The sequence below is a fragment of the Pristiophorus japonicus genome, chromosome 13, assembly GCF_044704955.1.
Source record: "Pristiophorus japonicus isolate sPriJap1 chromosome 13, sPriJap1.hap1, whole genome shotgun sequence".
In the NCBI taxonomy this organism is placed as follows: Eukaryota; Metazoa; Chordata; class Chondrichthyes; family Pristiophoridae; genus Pristiophorus; species Pristiophorus japonicus.
In genome coordinates this window covers 74,107,015-74,123,955 of record NC_091989.1, presented here as the reverse complement: position 1 = coordinate 74,123,955, position 16,941 = coordinate 74,107,015, and the positions used below count along the sequence as shown (strand labels likewise).

The 16,941-nt window shown below is 46.2% G+C and overlaps 1 protein-coding gene across 1 annotated transcript in view; it reads left to right on the top strand.

The window, feature by feature from the left end:
• Positions 1 to 16,941, top strand: part of plekhg7 (pleckstrin homology domain containing, family G (with RhoGef domain) member 7) — a 177,627-nt gene that overhangs the window by 49,199 nt on the left and 111,487 nt on the right. Inside the window, 1 exon segment of the mRNA XM_070896773.1 lies at positions 10,625 to 11,314. Coding sequence (XP_070752874.1) covers positions 10,649 to 11,314 — 666 coding nt within the window. The 5' untranslated portion in view covers positions 10,625 to 10,648.

Here is a 16,941-nt window from a genome sequence, read left to right as displayed (position 1 = left end):
CTCCCACTAGCCATCACTAATGGGGCAACTGAGCATGATGCTGTTGAAGCGAAGGCTCACCTGTGACAGCACGTCAGATTAAAGTCTGGCCAAATAAAGACCCGCTACTGTCTTTAGTTAAGAAATGTGTCCTGAATGGGGACTGGGCAGCCACGTACGGGACACGCAGTGAGGAGTTTAAACCGTTTCATATGCGCAAGGATGAACTCTCGATTCAGGCCGATTGCCTACTGTGGGGAAACCGAGTAGTCATGCCCCAGAGGGACAGAGAGGCGTTATCAGAGAACTCCACAATGAGCACCCGGGCATTGTCATGATGAAGGCAATTGCCAGGTCACACGTTTGGTGGCCAGGGATAGATGCAGACCTGGAACTTTGTGTTCGCAGGCGCAACACGTGTGCTCAGCTGGACAATGCACCCAGGGAAGCCCCCCTTAGCCCCTGGTCCTGGCCCACCAAGCCATGGTCACGCATGCATGTGGACTACGCAGGTCCTTTCATGGGAAAAATGTTTTTGGTTGTAGTAGACACCTACTCCAAATGGATTGAGTGTTTTTTTAAATTTCAAAATATACTTTATTCATATACATCGGAAGGCAGTTCAGTACATTTGGATGCGGTCAGCAATTCCATACAATACATTTGCATGCTGACAGCAGTTCCGTTCAATACATTTGCTTGCTTTACATTTCGAGGTACATTTCAGTACAATCCAGGCTACATTGTAATACAGTCATCATATTGCTTTCCTAGTGGCACTATACGATACATGGAATGGGTGAGGGTACAGTTACATTTCTTTGCAACATACATTACGAAACAAAACTTGCATTATACATGGCACTGCATAGGTGTTTTCAGATCATGGTGCTCTATGTATACAAAAAGTTTACAAGTACAGCCCGAGGGGAGTTTTATACTGATTCCAGCCTCTGGGTTTATCGTGATGGAAGGGCTTTAAACTGTGGCTCTTCCCCACCGTGCCTTTGTGGCGACTGCACCAATTTTTAGTGCGTCCCTCAGCATGTACTCCTGGATCTTGGATTGCGCCAGTCTGCAACACGCAGACGTGGATATCTCCTTGCTCTGGAAGACCAGCAAGTTTTGGCAAGACCAAAGTGTGCCATTTTAAATTCAAGCACATCCTCTGCCACGGTAGAAAGTCTACAGGCAATATTCGCCGCCCATGGTTTACCGGACATCTTGGTCAGCGACAATGGCCCGTGCTTCATAAGCACTGAATTCCAGGACTTCATGGCAGGCAATGGAATCAACCATGTCAGAACGGCACCGTTCAAGCTGACCTCAAACGGCCAGGCGGAACGAGCAGTGCAGATAATCAAACAGGGATGCTCAGAATCCAAGGGGGTTCCCTACAAAGATGCTTATCACGCCTCCTGTTGGCCAATAGATCCCGACCACACTCGCTCACAGGGGTTCCACCCGCAGAGCTGCTAATGAAAAGGAAGCTCAAAACCAGGTTATCCCTTATACACCCTACTATGAAAGAAATTGTTGAGACTATGTGACTACCATGACAGGAATGCGAAGGCGCGATGTATTGATGTCAATGACCCTGTTTTTGTCCTTAATTATGCTGCAGGGCCCAAATGGCTTGCAGACACTGTTAAAGAGGGGAATAGGATTTTGGTAGTTAAACTTACCAATGGACAAATCTGCCACAAACACATGGATCAAACTAAGAGGAGGTTCAGCAACCCGATAAAAGAAGTAGAGGAAGAACACGACGTAGAGTTTACTCCACCACAGGTGACCGAACACCGGAACCAAAGGGAGGAGAGTCCAGTCACTGTAGGCAGTCCGGACAGGCCTGAGGCACCGCAAACAGCAGACACTCAGGCCAGCGCCCAACAATCGGAGCCCCAACTCAGGCGCTCTACAAGGGAGCGTAAACCACCAGAGAGACTTAACCTGTGATCCCAATAAGACTTTGGGGGGGAGATGATGTCATGTATTCAACTATCATTGTAACCCATGTATAAGCTGACCTAAGTTGTACACCTTGAGAACATTGACCACAGGGGGCGAACTTATGGGAGACACTCCTAACCTGGACTTTCCAGTATAAAAGGGGATGCTCCACCCACCTTCAGTCTCTTGAGGTCTTGGTAATAAAGGTAACTGGTCACAGAGTGACCTTCTCTCAAGTATGGGCCTCGTGTGCATTTATACTGTATAGTAAGGACATATCACTATAAACATCAACAAAGGGACATAAAACAATAATTAAGAGCTGCCGAAAGGAAATATGAACTAAAACTTGCAAGGGATATCCAAGCTAGCTGTAAAAGGTTTTATAAACATATTAAGACAACGACAGTGATGAAGGGAAATATGGCCGATTAAAGGCAGACACAGGTGATACTGAAATCACCAATTAGGAAATGGCTGACTTGTTAAACAAGTACTTTATATCCTTCTTCACAACAGAGGAAGGGAATTAAATACCAGAGGGATTATGAAAATGAAAAATAAATCACTGGGTTTAATGTAAGTAAAAAAAGGCTAATGGAGGAAATAATGACACTTAAGGTAGACCAATCTCCAGGCCATGATGGTTTCCCCCTCAGTGTATTAAAGGTAAACCGGTAAATTGCAAGCGCATTGGTCAATATCATCCAAAGCTCTCTTCATTCGGGAATTGTGAGATGGATTGGAAAATTGCAAATGTCATTCCATTATTTAAGAAGCGGGAAGGGGGGGGCTGAGAGAGAAATCGGGTAACTACAGACTTGTCCATCTACTGTGAGTTGTAGGGAAATGACTATAATCTGTCATTAGGGACAGAGTGACATGGGCAAAGTTTCGCTGATCAGAGATAGTCAGCATGGTTTAGTTATGGGTTTTGTTTGCAGCGATGAGTTCAGTGAAAGAGGCTCGTGCTCATAACTTGCTGGTCGGGTTTAAATATTTGCCCCTGTGAGCGGGCGTGGGGGTTTGCTGCTGTGATTGGCGGGGTGACAATAGGTCAGTATATGAGGAATATGAGGTGCGACGAATGTTTGTGGCAGAGGAGCAGTAAGAGTCGTGGCGGAGGTGCCGTGAATGAGGGTGCGGGGCCCAGAAGAGGCGAGGACCCAGCGGCCTGCCCACACTGTGATATGTGTGCGCAGTAGGTCCGTGCAGCAGAGCAGGTCTCCAGACGTCCTGGTTAACCCTTGCCACTGGATACAGGCCTAGCTCTGTCAAGCCCGTGTGGTGGCTGGTGTGCAATGGTCACCATACGTTAAAAAAATACACGCACAGGCATCTTCCACCCCCTCCATTGGAGTTCAGGACCTGGAACATCGGGTCCTTCATTGAAACATCTGTGAACTCATGTGGAAGCAAGTCATCCTCGTTCGAAGGACCATCCATGATGATGATGAGTTACGGGTGATATATCTCTAGCGACTTGAGGTGTCTTCTGTACATCGTCCATGCCTCTGATCCATACAGGAGGGTGGGTATTATTACAGCCCTGTAGACCATGAGCTTGGTGGTAGATTTGAGGGCCTGGTCTTCGAACACTCTTTTCCTCAGGCGGCCAACATCAGTGTCCTTGCCCAGGCTAACATCCCCAGCATTGAAGCACTGACCACACTTGATCAGCTTCGTTGGGCAGGCCACATAGTTCGCATGCCAGACACGAGGCTCCCTAAGCAATTGCTCTATGTGGGGCTCCTTCACGGCAAACGAGCCAAAGGTGGGCAGTGGAAACATTACAAGGACAACCTCAAAGCCTCCCTGGTAAAGTGCGACATCACCACTGACACCTGGGAGTTCCTGGCCGAAGACCACCCAAGGTGGAGAAAGTGCATCCGGGAGGCGTTGAGCTCCTCGAATCTCAACGACACGAGCGTGAAGAGGTCAGGCACAGGCAGCGGAAGGCGCGTGCGGCAAATCAGTCCCACCCCTCCGGCCCCCATCTGTGGTTCTCGCATTGGACTGTTCAGCCACCAGAGGACTCACTTTGGGAGTGAAGCAAGTCTTTCTCGATTCCGAGGGACTGCCTATGATGATAATGAGTTACGGGTGAGACATGTCTGACCATTTTGTGGAGGTTACTAACGTGGGGGGGAGGGAGTGTCTGTGGATGTTTCTATACAGACTCGCAGAAGGCAATTGATAAGATTCCGCACTAGAGATTGTTCGCAAAAATGTTCCCTGAGGATCTGTACTGAGGACTCAGCTTTTCACCCCATTAATCAATGAGTTGGATGAAGGAATAGAGTGTTGTTTACCCAAGGTTTCTGATGACACTAAGTTAGGAGGCAGAGTAAGTAGTGTAGATGGAAGCAGGAGGTTACAAAGGGACATAGAGAGACTTATCTTCATCATAGGTGGTCCCTCGTATCGAGAATGACTTGCTTCCACGTCAAAAAGGGATGAGTTCACAGGTGTTTCAATGAAGGACCTAATATTCCAGATCCCGAACTGCATATTGAAGGGTGGAAGATGCCTGTGTGTGGATTCTTTTAACGTGTGGTGACCGTTGCACACCATCCACCACACGGGCTTGACAGAGCTCGGCCTGTATCCAGTGGCAAGGGTTAACCAGGACGCCTGGAGACCAGCTCTGCTGCACAGACCTAGTGCGCACACATATCGCAGTGTGGGCTGGCCCATGGAGAGACGTGAGTTTGGGCCCAGAAGAGGATGGAGGGACTACGTGGGCAAAGCTGTGACAATGGAGTTCAATGTGGAGAAGTGCGAGGTCATCCACTTTAGATCCAAGAAAGATAGATCAGAGTATTTTCTAAACAGTGAGAAACTAGGAACTGTGGAAGAGCAAAGAAATTTGGGAGTCCAAATACACAAATCAAGAAAAGCTAGTGCACAGGTACAAAAAGCAATCAGAAAGACTAATGCAGTGGTGACCTTTATCTCAGGGAGCTGAAATAAAAAAGGGAGGAAGTTAGGCTTCATTTGTATAGCACCTTGCTCAGACCCGATCTGCTACGATGGTTATTGCACCTCAGGAAGATATATTGTCCTTGGACGGGGAGTACAAATTCACCAGACTAATACCGGTGGTTAAAGGGTTAACTTATGAGGGCATGTTCCATAACGTTGGCTTGTATTACCTTGAGTACAGGCGATTGAGGGGTGATTTCATCGCAGTGTTTAAAATGATAAAAAGGATTTGATAGGGTAAAATAAAAAGAAAGACTTGCATTTATATAGCGCCTTTCACAACCACCGGATGTCCCAAAGCATTTTACGGACAATTAAGTACTTTTTGAAGTGTAGTCACTGTTGTAATGTAGGAAACGCGGCAGCCAATTTGCGCACAGCAAGCTCCCACAAACAGCAATGTGATAATGACCAGATAATCAGTTTTAGTGATGTTGAAAACAGGAAAGATGTTAAGTTTATGTAAAGCTTATCACAAAGTGTTTCACAACCAATGAATGTATTTTGATGCAGTATTACAAAGCAGCCAAGTTCCACACAGGAATGTCCAGCAAACTGGATTGGAATAAATGACCAGATAATCTGTGTTAATAAGGTTGGTTGGTTGAAGGGTGATTTGAGGGCCAGGATGGAGAACTCCCCTGTTATTCTTCAAATTGTACCAAAGGGATCTATTGCTTCCAACTGAGAGGGCAGATAAGGCCTCAGTTACATCTCAACCAAAAGACGGTACCTCCGACAATGCAGCACTCTTTCAACACTGCACTGATGTGTCAGCCTGGACTATGTTCTCTACGTCTTGCAGTGGGGCTAAAATCTGCAACCTTCTGACTCACAGGTGACTGCGCCACCACTAAGCCAAGCTGACACCGTGTTAACAATAACTTCAGGTATCTACTTCACACTCAGTGAATGATCTCCCACAAACAATGAGGACAGCTGAAGCATTCAGATACAAAATGGCGAGCTAGTGACTGTCGGAAATGGGCCTGCTCTAACTGAGACCAAACCTGGAGTACTGCCTACACTTTTGGTCTCCTTATTTAAGGAGCGATATACTTGTATTGGAGGCAGTTCAAACAAGGTTCACAAGGTTGAATCCTGAGATGAAGGGGTTGTCTTATGAAGAAAGGTTGAGAAGGTTGGATCTTTTGAAGTTTAGAAGAATGAGTGGTGATCTTATTGAAAGATATAAGATTCTGAGGGTGCTTGACAGGGTAGATGCAGAGAGGATGTTTCCCCTTGTGGGGGAATCTAGAACTAGGGAGCATAGTTTCAGAATAAGGGGGTCGCCCATTTAAAATGGAGACGGGCCGTGAATCTGTGGAATTCTCTACCCCAGAGAGTTGTGGAGGCTGGGTCAGTGAATGTATTTAAGGTGGGGATAGACTGATTTTTGAAAGATAAGGGAGTCAAAAAGGTTATGGGGAGTGGGCCGGGAAGTGGAGTTGAGGCCAAGATCAGATCAGCCAGGCTCAAGGGGCCAAATGGCCTACTCCTGCTCCTATTTCTTATGTTCTTATCAAACCATCAGAGAGATAAAAAAAAGAATCTGCTGTGGTCTTTTTCATGAACCTAAACAGAGTAATGAATGACATTTTTTCCCCTATGACTAACACGGAATAAATGGGCAAAACATAAATAACCTGAAAGGTTTGACTTGACATTGGCATAAATAGCTTATTCATTTATGTCTGAGAACCCAGCCAAAGGAAGCAATGGCAATTCAGCCTCATTATGACTTAGGGTGTGTGTTACACAGCGGGAAGTAGTTCTACAGGTTCCTCTTCATGACTTTAGTGTGTGGAATTTCTATAATTTCTGACAAAATAAGACTTTGGCAGCTTAATAATATTGAGTGAATTTTATGGTCATAAAACATTGGGCTGTTTTGGACGACTGATGTGATCAAATATTTGGTATAGAATTGTGCCAGTCTGTTTTGGGCATTCTTGAGATTCATTTTGTAATCCAAAGGGTCATAATTTACCTTGCATAACTTCAAAACTGTGGCCAGTCTTTGTTGTTATTCGAACCTTGGGCTGGGATTTAATTTAATAATGAGCCTTCCAGGAGCTCAGTTGTTGCTAGTTGCTTTGCAATCTCAAAGGATGGCAAGGGGCTGGGTGAAGTTCGGTGACATTACCAAACTGCGAGGCTACAATTTTGAGACAACATGAGTGAAGAACATCCAAAGATAGGAATTTTTTTTTTGTGGCAGCATGAAATTCTTCTGTTGAGGAAACAAAATATAGAAAATAGGTGCAGGAGTAGGCCATTCGGCCCTTCACCACCATTCAATAAGATCATGGCTGATCATTCACCTCAGTACCCCTTCCCTGCTTTCTCTCCTTACCCCTTGATCCCAATAAAGATACAAAGCTCTGGGAGTGTCAGCCTAGATTTTAAATTTTTTTGTGCTCAAGTCCTTGGAGTGGGACTTGAACCCACAACCTTCTGACGCCGAGGCGAGAGTACTGCCCACTGAGCCAGAATCCTTTCTGTCAACAATAACAGCAGCTTACATTCATATAGCGCATTTAATGTAGCAAAACGTCCCAAAGCGCTTAACAAGAGTGAGATCAATAAAACATTTTTCACACCGACCCACACAAGGAGATATCAGGACAAATGACTAAAAGTTAGGTCAAAGAGGCAGGTTTTAAGGTGTATCTTAAAGGAGGAGAGGTAGAGAGGCTGAGAGATTCAGGGAGAGAATTCCATAACTTAGGACCAAAGCAGCTGAAAGCACGGCCACCCCAATGGTGGAGTGATTAAAATTGGGGATGCAGAAGTAGCCAGAATTGGAGGAGAGCAGAGATCTCAAAGGCTTGTAGAGATGGAGAAGGTTACAGAGATAGGGATATTCATGTAATAGAATGTGCTCGCTGGCCTTGTAAAATACCTTTCAGAACAGGTAATCCAAATAGTAAATACTGGGTGTGGAACAGTAGCTAAATGAATTTGGTGCAATCATTTACAGTCAAAAGGTTTTCTCCCATCATTCCCCACACAGCAATTGTCCATTGTCCAACAATTGGATGGAAGAGAAGACAAATCACAGGCGAAGCAGTACCCCATATTAAGTGAAGGTTGAAGGGCAAGTTATCTTTTACATACCTTCGAGCAGTCAACTGATGAGTGGCATTGCTGAAGATCTAGCTGCAACTTGCCTACCTGGCCTTTCAACCAGAGGTGACTGGATAATGTTGAACATGGCGAGCTATTTCACCTTGTCCAGAACAGTAGACCCAAAGGACACAGCCTGCGCTTGAAGTGGGGTAAATTCAAAATCAATCCGTGGAAACATTATTTCAGTGAGTGAGTGGTCAATCTATGGAATAGATTCCCTAGGGAGATATAAGATCAATGGACTGGTCAGGTGGGCAGAATGGTGGCAAATGGAATTCAATTTGGAGAAGTGTGAGGTAATGCATTTGGAGAAGACTAACAAGGCAAGGGAATACACATTAAATGATAGGACACTGAGAAGTGTAGAGGAACAGAGGGACCTTGGAGTGCATGTCCACAAATCCCTGAAGGTAGCAGGCCAGGTAGATAAGATGGTTAAGAGGCATACGGAATAATTGCCTTTATTAGCCGAGGCATAAAATACAAGAGCAGGGAGGTTATGCTTGAGCTGTATAAGACACTAGTTGAGCCACAGCTAGAGTACTGTGTGCAGTTCTGGTCACCACATTACAGGAAGGTGTGATTGCACTAGAGAGGGTACAGAGGAGATTTACGACGATGTTGCCTAGACTGAGAATTTTAACTGTGAGAAAAGATTGGATAGACTGGGGTTGTTTTCTTTAGAACAGAGGAGGCAGAGGGAAGACCTTAGTGAGGTGTATAAAATTATGAGGGGCCTCGATAGAGTGGATAGTGCGGACACGGTGGGCCGAAATGGCCTCCTTCTGTGCTGTAAATTTCTATGATTCTATGGTAGAAGCAGATAGTGCTGATTCATTCAAATTAGATGGCTTTCTTTCAGAAAATAATATCTTGAGATACAGTATTGTATATGAGTAATTTGGGACATGCCGTGTGGTGAGTGCAACGAGCTTGGGAGGAATGGGTGACTGTAGACCTGTGGTCCCCAAAGCTCTCCCCCACTGGGGGCTTTCCTCGCCCCATGTCTGCGTCTGTTGTAGACTCATTGACAGAGATTGATTGCTGTGATTGGTCTACAACTCATTATTGTATCATGTGACTCCCAGGATGGTCGAAGGTGAACGAGGTGGGCCTTGCTCATTTACTGATGACCAATTTCTAAGTGTGTGGCATATAGAGTGGTAAAGAGGGAAGTCCAGAACCAGGGGTCACAGTCTAAGGATAAGGGGTAAGCCATTTAGGACCGAGATAAGGAGAAACCTCTTCACTCAGAGAGTTGTGAACCTGTGGAATTCTCTACCACAGAAAGTTGTTGAGGCCAGTTCATTAGATATATTCAAAAGGGAGTTAGATATGGCCCTCACGGCTAAAGGGATCAAGGGATATGGAGAGAAAGCGGGAAAGGGGTACAGAAGTTGCATGATCAGCCATGATCATATTGAATGGTGGTGCAGGCTCGAAGGGCCGAATGGCCAGCCCCTGCACCTATTTTCTGTGTTTCTATGTTTCAAATAAATAAGAAAAGTCAGGCATTAAGATTTCTACTATCGGTGAATAATTTGAAGGTTTCTGTGATGAACAGTTTTATACAGTGATAAAAATTGTTAAAAAGTAGCTACATTATTTTCAGCCATTTGTATGGAATATTGATGGGGTTTGTGGCATTATGAGTAATAGTCCCTGTTCTATTGTTTGCTGATATATTGGTGAATATTATGCCGCTAAGCTTGCTTTTACAGGAACTTGATTTTAATCAGTTGTTCACTATTATTTTGTGTTTGGCTGAAATGTTCAGATTTATAATATATTCAAAATCTTACGCCAGCACCCATTTCCTGTGCATGAAACTGTGCTTTCTATGGTCAACCTTTTTAAATTCCTATCTCCACATTTATGATGGAAACTGCCTATGTAAACGTGTCACACTGTAATTACACCATCCCACCAGTGGTGGTGCCAGAGAGTCTCAGGTTTGTGTCTCCTAGCTCTTCAATCTGGCCTGCTGTGCTCCAATCAACTCCACTTCACTGCTTCCCAAATTGCCGTAACTTTGTTATTTAACTGTAAATAATATTACAAAATAAAGTATTATACAAAATAAGGAAAAAATGTGTGACTTTAAAATGGAGCAAGTGAATTTGCTCAGCAAGTCCTGGTTCATTTAGCCTCTGCCCTGTAACCTTGCTTTATCTGAAAACTACACTTGGGGCTGGATTTTCGGCTTTGCTGATTTCGGGGCGGTAATGGCGGCGGGGCGGTAAAGTTTGCGCCCGGGAACAGTTTGTGCCTCAGTCAGAAAAATTGGGCAGCTGGGCCCTGAGTGTGGGGTGGAGCGCTAAGGGAGGCATTGTACACCTCTCTCAGGGTGCTAGGCCGGCTGAGCATGGGAAAATCCTGAGCTAAACAGCCGGCCGCAGAGCGCTGTGAGAGAGGCCACCATTGCCACTGCCGCTCTGGGGGAAAAAACAGAAGCACAAATCACCGGAAAATCTGCCCCTTGGTCTTAACTCCCATTGTAATGCTAGGGAAGAAAGACCATTAATATAAATAAAGTTATATGATTTAAAGTATATTTATTTTCCTTTTTTAATAGGTGCGACTCTATAAGTAATGATTCATGGATGTCAATGTGCCAAACCTGCAGGACCAAGGATGTGAAGTCGTGAATTTAGATGCTGGTGCAGATACCTTTGAAGAAAAGAATGGTTTGCAGGAGAGTCTTTGTGCCTGGAAGCACAACACTGAGGTACAGACAAGTCCATTTCAAACGGAAAACGAAGAGGGCCAATGCATCAAGAGTTTGGAAAACACAAAACCGTTGCCCATCTTTAAATATTCTTGCTCCCCGGAACTAGAGGTCTCCCAAAGTCCCTGCTTTCAGTTCGACAGGCTAGCCCCTGCCAGGGTTTCCTTGTCTCCGTCTCTTTGGAAAATAAGAAAAAAGTTGCAAATGCCGTCGCAGGAATTCTGGGAGGTGGGGCGGCGATTCAAAGACATTGAAGCGCACACCTCTGACAGCAACTCCTCTGTGTCAGATACCTTACAGTGTCCACATCCTGCCGCTGGCCCGTCCTGCCATGGCCAAAGACCATGTAAGGAGACTCCAATACTGCAGCAATCTCACGGCTCGGTACCAAGTGTGGAAGGCCTGTTATCTGCAAACCAGCAAAAGGATGACCACGTCGGGTGTGTGCAGATCACCGCTCAGACCGACAAAGATACTCCTCTATGGGCGAGACGAAGAGGTGACTGCAAGTTTGCTTTATTGGATGAGCTTCAGCAGGTAAAACACATTTACTTTGTACTTTCATACTTTTATCACTGTACTTAGCTTTCCATTGGCACAGGATAAACAATTTCCAGGCATTTGCCATTCTACATGTACAAGGGGCCTCTGAGGCCTAGACTTTCCACTCAGATCGCTAAGGCCCAGCCTTGGCGATGTGTCAACCTTCATGATCGCTGGAATATCGCCCATTGGGCGATATATGGGTACTAGCCCAGCGATCTGAAGTGGAAAGTCTATTCCTACGTCTTCCCACTTTTGTTGTTTATTTTTTGGGCCAAATTTGACCCTCCCACTTGTTTCCTTCGTTATGTGCAAATGCTGTCCTCCCCTTGGCCACCCAGCAAGTGTTGATTCTTTGCAGGGATATGGCTCCTTGGATATCACATACCTTCTGCTACCTCAACCACGTGTGAACCTTGACTGTGAGTATCAATGGACTGATTGATTGTGAGGGCCATAATTTTCCAGCCCAATACTGTTCTCATCGGATGGCGAGCTTTCATTTGGGCTTGTTGAATGGTGATCAGGAGTAGGGCCCTGGCTGAAACATAAGAAACATAGGAAATAGGAGCAGGAGTAGGCCATTTGGCCCCTCAAGCCTGCTCTGACATTTAATAAGATCATGGCTGATCTGACCTTGGGCTCAGCTCCACTTCCCTGCCTACTCCTCATAACCCTTCACTCCCTTATCGTTCAAAAATCTGTCTATCTCCGCCTTAAATATATTCAATGACCCAGCCTCCACAGCTCTCTGGGGCAGAGAATTCCACAGATTTACAACTCTCAGAGAAAAGAAATTCCTCCTCATCTCAGTTCTAAATGGATGACCCCTTATTCTGAAACTATGCCTCCTAGTTCTAGATTCCCCCACGAGTGGAATCATCCTCTCTGCACCTACCCTGTCAAGCCCCCTCAAAATCTTATATGTTTCTTCAGAAATCCAATGAGTACAGGCCCAACCTGCTCAACCTTTCTTCATATGACAACCCCTTCATCTCAGGAATCAACCTCGTGAACCTTCTCTGAACTGCCTCCACTGCAAGTATATCCCTCCTCTTGCTAATCTGGAAGCTTTTGTTTTCCTTTCAAAAATATACTTTATTCATATAAAATTTTCACAATACATTGGAAATGTTTTTTTAAATTTCAAAATATATACTTTATTCATATAAAATTTGCACGTTACATCGGAAGGCAGTTCAGTACATTTGGATGCGGTCAGCAATCCCATACAATACATTTGCATGCTGACGGCAGTTCCGTTCAATACATTTGCTTGCTTTACATTTCAGGGTACAATTCAGTACAATCCAGGATACATTGTAATACAGTCATCAAATTACGTTACATGTGGCACTATACAGTACACGGAATGGGTGAGGGTACAGTTACATTTCTTTACAATATACATTACTAAACAGTTGCAGAACTTGCATTATACATGGCACTACATAGGTGTTTTCAGATCATGGTGCTTTATGTATACAAAAGTTTACAAGTACAGCCCGAGGGGAGTTTTATACTGATTCCAGCCCCTGGGTTTACCGTGGCGGAAGGGCCTCAAACTGTGGCTCTTCCCCACCGTGCCTTTGTGGCGACTGCGCCAATTTTTAGTGCGTCCCTCAGCACGTACTCCTGGATCTTGGATTGCGCCAGTCTGCAACACACAGACGTGGATATCTCCTTGCTCTGGAAGATCAGCAAATTTCGGCAAGACCAAAGTGCGTCTTTCACCGAGTTGATGGCACTCCAGCAGCAGATGATGTCTGTCTCGGTGTGTGTCCCTGGGAACAGTCCATAGAGCACAGAGTCCTGTGTTACGGAGCTGCTTGGGCTGAACCTCGACAGCAACCATTGCATCTCCTTCCAGACCTGGCAGTCCCAAAGGAGGTGGATGACTTTCTCGTCCGCACCACAGCTAACTCGGGGGCAGAGTGCCGTGTTTCTGAAACCCCGGCTGTGCATGAAGAATCTGACAGGTAGGGCCCTTCTCACCGCCAACCAAGCTACGTCTTGGTGCTTGTGTGAAAGTTTTGGTGACGAGACATTCTGCCAAATGAGTTTGACAGTCTGCTCGGGGAACTGTCAGACAGGATCCACCATAGCCTTCTTTTGTAGGGCATCCAGGACCTTGCGTGCCGACCACTGCTTTATGGCCTTATGGTCAAAAGTGTTTTTCTTGGAAAAACTTTTCCACGAAGGACAGATGCTGAGGCATGGTCCAACTGCTCGGAGCGTTCTGCGGCAGCCTGGCCAGACCCATCCTTCGCAACACCGGGGACAGGTAGAATCTCAGCACATACTGACACTTGGCGGTTGCGTACGAAGGGTCTATGCACAGCTTGATGCAGCCGCACACAAAGGTGGCCATCAGGATGAGGGCCACATTCGGAACGTCCTTGCCCCCCTCGTCCAGAGATTTGTACATCGTGTCTCTGCAGACACGGTCCATTTTCGATCTCCAGACGAAATGGAAGACAGCTCAGGTGACTACCACAGCACAGGAGCGGGAATGGGCCAGACAGTTCGGGAAGCGCTGAAGCCAGTAGCATCCCAGCGGAGACCAAGGAACTCAGTACAGACCCAAGCTATCCTGGGGCCTTCCTGATCAGTATGGCCCCAGTACTCACCAAGCTATGGGCGGTGCTGTGCTTCCAATTGTTCCTAAATCACAATAAAAACGGGACCATGGGGTGTCATTTATACAGATGGTCTTGTCTAAAAGGTTAGAGAGAAGGCAATATTGCAAGGCTGCTGGGTAAATTCTCACTGCATGGGTTATGCACCAAGCAACCTCCCAGTTAGTATTCAAACCAACAGGCAGCACAACCTCTCTCAAACCGAGCTGACAGTTTTATTTTAAAAAGCTGTACGTTTTAGACTGCAGAAACAGTATATACACTCCTCCCCGCCTCCCGCCCCCACCCAACCACCCCCGGCCTTCCCCTCCTCACCGCTCACCCCTCCACTCACCCCTCCCCCCGGCCTTCCCCCCCTCCTCCCTGCCCACCCCTCCCCCCTCCCCGCCCCTCACACCCGCTTCCCGCCCCACCTAACCCCTCCCCACTCCCCATCCCTCCCTCCCTCACCGTCCCCCCATCCCTCCCCTTCCCCCCTGCCCGCCCCTCCCCCGCTCACCACCCACCCCCACCAAACCCCATCCCTCCCCCCTCCTCCATGCCCACCCCTCCCCCCTCCCCGCCCACCACTCCCCCCTCCCCCCACCCCTTCCCCCCTCCCCGCCCACCCCTCCCCCGCCTCCCCCCTCCCCGCCCACCACACCCCCCCTCCCCGCCCACCTCTCCCCCCATCCCTCCCCCCGCCTCCCCCCCACCCCGCCCAACCCTCCCCCTCCTCCCGCCCCTCCTCCCCACCTTCCTGCCCCCCCCCTTACTCCCCCCCCCCACCCAATGTCATCCAACTGGCTTTTGAACGTTGAAGGTTTTTACTTCCGCTGCTGGATTTGGCAGTCTAGTCCGAGAGTTGATTGCTCGTTGTGTGAAGATATTCTTCTCAACATCTGACCTAATTTGCCCATCTATGCCCCTAGTCTTATGTCAAGGCTTACCTTGAGAAAGCGCTGCAATTTACTTTTTCTGTACCATTTAAAAAGCACGTGGACTTATATATGATGTCAAGGTGCCCCAATGCATTTCACAGCCAGTGGAGTACTTTTTGAAGTGTAATCATTGTGTTAATGTAGGAAACGTGGCTGCCATATTTACACACAGAGAAGTCCCACAAACAGCACTGAGATAAATGAGCAGAAAATTGGTTTTAATGATGTTGGTTGAAGGATAAATATTGGCCAGTACATTGGGGATTACTCCCCTGCTCTTCAAACAGTGCCGTGGGATCTGTTACATCCACCTGAGGGAGCAGACAGGGCCTCGGTTTAACGTCTCATCCGAAAGATGTCACTTCCGACAGTGCCCTCACAGGTGGACGTAAAAGATCCCAAGGCACTATTTTGAAGAAGAATAGCGGAGTTCTTTCCGGTGTCCTGAGCAAAATTTATTCCTCAACCAACATAATTAAAAGAGGAAATTTAGTCATTATCACATTACTGTTTGTGGGAGCTCTCTGTGCACAAATTGGCTGCCGCGTTTCCCACAACACAACAGTGACTATCCATCAAAAAATTTACTTAATTGGCTGTAATGTGCTTTGGGATGTGCTGAAAATGTGAAAGGTGCTATATAAATGCAATTTATTTCTTTTCAACTATCTCCAACTGTCATGTAAGTACATGCTATTTGTAGCCACCAGATGGTGTCATTGCTGGAGGCCACTGAGCAGCGCGCACATGGTGCTGCTCTGGTATAAAAGACCAGTCATTTTGTGAGTCAGACACTTTTGGGCCAAAATAAAGCAGAAGCAAGGTTCTACCTTGCTTAGTTAAACATTACTCAGTTTGAACCTTTATTGCATACGTAACACCAGCACAAGTGCCTGACTGGCGTGCCACACAGATAGATTATCTTCAACATAACAGTCTTAATTTTTTTATTTGAATGAGGGAATGAAAACTTGCATTTACACTGCACTTTATCATATCTTTAGTAATCTCATGCTGAGCAGGCAATGAATTACTTTTGAAGTGTTATGGAGCAGCCAATTTGTGCACAGCAAGGTCTCACAATAATAACCTGCATTAATGTAGCATCTTTAACATAAAACAAATGTCCTAAGGTGCTTCACAGAGATATGTGGGAAAGTGGGCACTGAACCAAAGGAGATATTAGGAGGGATGGCCATTAGCTTGATCAAAGAGGTGTATTTTAAGGGGGGTTTTAAATGAGGGGAGGGAGGTAGAGAAGTGGAGGGAATTAGGGAGGGAATTTGAGAACTTTGGGCTTAAATGGCTAAAGGCACAGCTATCAGTAGTGGCGATAAAGAAAAAAGGGATATCCAGAAAAGGCCAGAGTCAGAGGAATGGGAAAGTTTGGTGGGGATGTGGGGTTTTAGGTCAGGAGGAGGTTACAGAAGAACAAGCTGTAAATGATCCCACGACAATATTCGAAGAGGAGCAAGGGAGTTTTCCCTGGTATCCTGGGAAATATTTATCTCTCAACCAATGCCACTAAAACAGATTATCTGGTCATTATCACATTACTGCACACATTGGCAATCATGTTTCCAACATTACAACAGTGACTACACTTTGAAAGTATTTCAATGGATGTAAAGCACTTTGGGACATCATGAAAGGTGCCATATAAATATAAGTTCCGTACTTCTTTCTTGCTGTATCTGTTTGCAACTCATTGGGGCTAATTGTGACTTTGGGCTATAGTGTAAAATGGGGGGTTTTGATTCAGGAGCGCGTTATATGTCCCTCCCGATTGAAGTCAATAGAAAGGAGGATTGGGAGAGATGTGTAACCAGCGGCTGATCGATATCGCCCATTTACGCTGTCGCCCATTGTCACAATGACCCCCATTCTTCCTGCTCTGTACACTGAACTGATTGCCGAGGGGAAGTTCGGGGAAAGTCCTTGGAGCCATTTTCAAAGCTCTGTAAAACTGCGCTGCATTCCTCCTCAGTGTGTGTTTGACTCAAGTCGCGGGAGAAATACCACCAACGATGTCTCCGCAAGATCCTACAAATCCCCTGGGAGG